At 35.3% G+C, this 5,477-nt stretch overlaps 1 protein-coding gene across 1 annotated transcript; it reads left to right on the forward strand.

The window, feature by feature from the left end:
* Nucleotides 1-2,672: 2,672 nt before the first annotated feature.
* On the forward strand, nucleotides 2,673-3,056 carry ETH_00027755 (uncharacterized protein; the record flags this gene model as incomplete). Its single annotated transcript, XM_013372694.1, has 1 exon — nucleotides 2,673-3,056. One exon carries the CDS (start codon nucleotides 2,673-2,675, stop codon nucleotides 3,054-3,056), a length of 384 nt encoding a protein of 127 aa, XP_013228148.1.
* Nucleotides 3,057-5,477: the final 2,421 nt, after the last annotated feature.

The raw sequence follows: 5,477 nt of genomic DNA on the forward strand, positions 1-5,477 counted from the left end.
GCAGCAGCAGCAGCAGCAGCAGCAGCAGCACCGGGGGCCTTCGACTTTGCGTTTGCCTTTGACCTGCACTGCAACGGGTTCTTTGTGTACGCGGTGTACACGCAGGTGCTGCCGCTGGCGCTGCAGCCGCTGCTGCTGCTGCTGCCGCTGCTGCTGCGGCGGTGGACTGCAGCAGCGCTGCACTGCTACGGAGTTTGCTGCTACGCATATGTTTCCGTGTTGGGGTATTTAGCTGCTGGTTTGCTGCGCTCTGCTGCTCCTTTGCTGCTGACTGCGGGGCTTGCTGCTGCTGCTGCTGCTGCTGCTGCTGCTGCGGGCGTCGACTTCCTTTACTGGCCTGCGCGGCTGCTGCTGCTGCTGCTCGTAGACAAAGCCCCCGCTGAAAATGCTGCTGCTGCTGCAGCAGCAGCAGCAGCACCGCCTCTGGCTACTGACCTTCCTTTGCACTAAACAAGTCTCCCGCTGTACAGACACTCCAGAAACCCCCAGCAAAGTGCTGGGCCTAGCTAGGGTTTAGGGTTTAGGGTTTAGGGTTTAGGGTTTTAGTGCTGCTGCGGCAGCCAGCAGCTGCAGATGTGTATATATGTAAATAGATATATAAATAGATTAAGAAATATATTTAACTAAATTTTTTGCAGAAGAAAACATGAAAAGAAATAAATAAATAAAATTGAATATAAGAAGATGCCCATAAGTACAAATGTATTTGCATTTATATTTATTATTTGTACTTATATTTGCATTTATATTTACAATTATTATTGTAATTGTATTCATGTTTATATCAATTCTTGTCTTTATATTTATACTTATATGTATATTTATAGTATTATTCGCATTTATGTTTAATATATATATATATATGTTGTTTTGTTTCGCTGCACCTTTTTAAACAAAGAGAATTCAAATGAAATAAATAAAAGTTAAAATAAAAATGAAATAAATGATATTGAGAGGAGCTGCTTGTGCAAGTCTGCGGTGTACGTACACCGCAGCAACAGCGCAGCAGCAGCAAAAGCAGCAGAAGAAAGGGACACAACAGCCTCGAGGAATGCTATTTACTTATTTATTTATTTATTTACCATTTATTTATTTATTTATTTTTCTGTTTATTTATTTATTTGTTTATTCGAGTAAATGAACAAAAGAAAGAAAGGAACTGCTTCGCTGCAGCAGCCTTCGAGAGAATAAACAATTCAAGAAATATAAGTGCAAATATAACAACAGAGTAAAAGCACTAATATGAAAAATAATGATAATTATAATAATAATAATTAATAATAATAATAATAATAATAGTAAATAATAATAATAATGATAATTTTAATATTAATGGTAATACTGATAGTAATAATAATAATAATAAACATAATATAATAATAATAATTATAATAGTAATAATAGTAATAATAATAATAGTGAGGATAACAAATGTAACAAATGACAATAAGATAATCATAACGGGATTAATGGTAATAATAATAATAATAGTAATAGTAATGATAAGTACAACAGTACATCTAATAATAGGAAAAGTAATAATAGTAATAATGAGAATAACAATAGTAATAATAATAAGAATATTACTATTATTATTATTATTATTATTATCAGTATTATTATTATCATTATTATTATTATCATTATTATTATTATTATTATTATTATTATTATTATTATTATTATTATTATTATTATTATTATTAAAGTATTGCGTTAAATACTTTTTCATTAGCTGTCCAGAAGAGCAAAGAGAAAGAAAGAAAAACCAGAAAAACATTTGCAGCTCAAGTGGGGTGTATGTACACCCCATTAAAAGGCCATATAGGCCTGGGGTGTATGTACACCCCATTAGAGGGCCATTTAGGCCTGGGGTGTATGTACACCCGATTAGAGAGTCATTTAGGCCCCTCTGCACTTCCGTGAAGACTCGAAAATGCTTTAAAGCAATTAGTAATTATTTTTTCAAGTTTCTTTCTCAAGAAGTGCAAATTATTAAGTCATTCTTTCTTTTAGAAGCACTTTTGCTGCTGCTGCTGCTGCTGCTGCTGCGGCTACTTAAGATGTTGTGCTGTAAAGGCCTTTTTAAATTTTTTGTTTTCTTTTAATTTCCGGAGAAGACTTCGGGCTCGCTGCTGGGGTGTACGTACACCTCAGGGTGTAGGCTGTCCGGCGAGGCGGAAGCTGGAGGAGCTGTTTCTGGTTGATTAGTGGATTAAAAATAGCGCAATTGCGGAGAAAATAAATAAAAACAAAAACTAATTTCATTTTTAATTCCAGATTTGCGTAAAATGCATCTTTAAAACGGGTTTCTTGCCTCTGTCTTCAGCCCGCGGCGCCGTCGCACTGCCGCGGTCAGGGAGGCGGGTCCACTGGTCAGTTCGGTGGTGGAGGCTTCTTTTCGGGTTTCTTTTCTTCTTTTTTGAGTCTCCAGACAAATAAATTGAATTGAATTCCTCTGGGCGGCTCAAATTTATTTCTTTTGGGCAAAAGGGCGCAAAAGTTCCCCGCGTTTCGCTGCGTCGGCCGCGGTCCGATTCGGGGTGTACAGACACCTGCTCCTCACACCATTCCGCTGTCCGCGTCTGCGCGTCTCCACCGTTTCTTTTTCATTTTAGAAAAGCTTATAATATCAATCTAATTGTTTTTTTCTTTTAGGGACTTCGGGGAGAATGGCGGGTCCCCAGGGGGGCCCCCCGGCGCCCCCCGCGGCGGCGAGGTGTACAGACAGCTCGGACCCCGTGCGCGCCGTTGCTGCTGCTGTTGCTGCTGTTGCTTCCGGTAGCTTTCCAGAAGGTGCTGCTGCTTCTCAGTTGGAAGCTTTGAACTTGATGCTGCCGCGGGCAGTTTCTGCTGCAGTCAGCAGCAGCAGCAGCGGGGGCAGCGGCAGCAGCAGCGGCAGCAGCTTGAACGCCTTCCTCAGGCCCGACAGCAGCAGCAGCAGCAGCAGCAGCAAACACGAACTTGTGAGGGGGGCCCCCCCCCTCCACGGCTACGAGGCCCTCAGGGCCATGCGGGCGAGGGCCCACGAGTTTAGAACTGGTAAAAAGAAATAAATTAATTTTTAAAACTTTTGACAAAAAGAAATATTGAGTTTCATTGCGCTAATGCATTTAATTGCTTTTTAATTCAAATAAAGCAGCAAAAACTCTCCACCTTTTCAATTTTTTTTTTCAATTTCTCTTTTTTATTTTTATTTTTTTCAATTTAACTTTTTATTGCTTTTTCGCCACTTCTTTTTCTCCACTATTACCGCCACCCTTCCCATTCTATTTATTTATTTATTTATTTATTTATTTATTTATTTATTTATTTATTTATTTATTTATTATTTATTTATTTATTTATTTATTTATTTATTTATTTATTTATTTATTATTTATTTATTTATTATTTATGTATTTATTATTTATTTATTTATTATTTATTTATTTATTTATTTATTTATTTATTTGTTTATTTATTTATTTATTATTTATTTATTTATTTATTTATTTATTTATTTATTTATTTATTTATTTATTTTTTATTTTCAAAGGATATCACAACTGGAGAAGACACGAAGCCCACGGGGCCCGCGGGGACGTCCACGACGTTTTCGTGAAAGACGAGGACTTTTCTTCGCAGCCCTCGGTGAGAAAAAGCAAAAAAAAGTGGAAAAGAGTTCAAATGAAACGCAAAAAGATATTTAAATGCGCCGAAAGAGGCCAAAGGAGATTGGAAGGCTCTAAATGGAGTTTAAATTTAGAAAAAGGAGAAAAAAAGACCCAAAAAAGACAAAAAAAGACAAAAATAGACAAAAAAGTGGACAAACTAGACAAACAGAGAGAGCAAAAGGGGAGAAATGAAATCTTAATTTGTTTTAATTTAATTTAATTAATTTAATTTAATTTAATTTGATTAATTCGATTAATTTAGTTTAATTTAATTTAATTTAATTTGTTTAATTTGATTATAGTTTTGTCTCTGTGCTACGCCGCAGGCCCCCACGACGCTCGCGGCGGACTGTAGGCGAAACCCTAAACCCTAAACCCTAAACCCTAAACCCTAAACCCTAAACCCTAAACCCCAAACCCTAAACCCTAAACCCTAAACCCTAAACCCTAGACCATAAGCCGTAGTTCCAGAGCTTTGCGTTGCACAATTAAATTAAAGGAAGAAATAATAATTAATTAAACAAATAAATAAACAAACAAATAAACAAATAAATAAATAACTAAATAAATGAATAAATAAAAATAATCTGTTTTTAGGGTCTGGCCCTTTTGGTGCCCGCGTGGAGAGCGCGGGGATTTTGCTGCTGTCCTCCGGCGCCGCCGCAGCGCAGCAGCAGCAGCAGCTGCAGCAGCAGCAGCAGCAGCAGCAGCAGCAGCAGCAGCAGCAGCAGCAGGAGGCCTGCAGCAGCCAAGAAGACTCCAAGTGGCTTCGCTTTTTCTTCAATCCTCACACCCCTCTTTTATCGGAGGGGCTGTGGCCTCTGCGGCGGGAATTTCTCGAGAAAATTAAAGGCAAAACTATTTCTTTATTATTTTTTTTCGCTTTTTTCGCTTTTTTCTGTTCTGTTCTGCGCAGTTTAATGGGCTCTTCGGCAGCTTTTTTCTCCTTTTTCTTCTCCTCTTTTTTCTCCTTTTTGCTGCGCTTTTTTTCCACATTTTTATCTTTTTTATTTGTTTTGTTTTTCGCTTTTTGGAGTTTCAGGAAGTGGACTTTTGCTTCTTTTTTGGATTTTTTCCCTTTTTTATTTCTTTTTTTGTCTCCTTTTTGTCTCCTTTTGTCTCCTTTTGTCTCTTCTTTAGTTCTCCTTTTGTCTCTTTTTGTCTCCTTTTATTTCTCCTTTATTTTTTTGTTTTGTTTTTGCCTCTTTTTAGTCTCCATTTATTTCTTTTTTTGTCTCCTTTGAAGCTCCATTTATTTCTTTTCTTGTCTCCTTTTTTATCTCTTTATTTATTCTCTTTTTGTCTCTTCTTTTTCTCTTTTGCTATCTTTTTCCGTTTCTTCTTTTGTCTCCTTTTTGTCTCCTTTTATATCTTTATTTATATATTTATTTTCTCTCTATTTATATCTTTATTTATATATCTATTTATATCTTTATTTATATCTTTATTTGTATCTTTATTTAGATTTTTATTTATATCTTTATTTTCTCTTTATTTATAACTTTAATTATATCTTTTATTATATCTTTATTTGTATCTTTACTATATTTTTATTTATATCTTTTTTATATCTTTATTTATATCTTTAATTATATCTTTATTTAGATCTTTACTTATATCTCTATTCATTTATATTCTTCTATTATCTCCCTGTTTATCTCTTTATTTGTCTCTATTTATTTTTGGATTACCTTTTCATTTGTTCATTTATTATCTTTTTATTTATTTATTATCTTTTTATTTTTTTATTATCCTCTTATTTATTTATTTGTTATCTTTATCTATTTATTATCTTTTTATTTATTCATTGGTTATCTTTTT

The sequence above is a fragment of the Eimeria tenella genome, genomic scaffold (genome assembly GCF_000499545.2).
Source record: "Eimeria tenella Houghton genomic scaffold, Eth_scaff103, whole genome shotgun sequence".
Lineage (NCBI taxonomy): Eukaryota > Apicomplexa > Conoidasida > Eucoccidiorida > Eimeriidae > Eimeria > Eimeria tenella.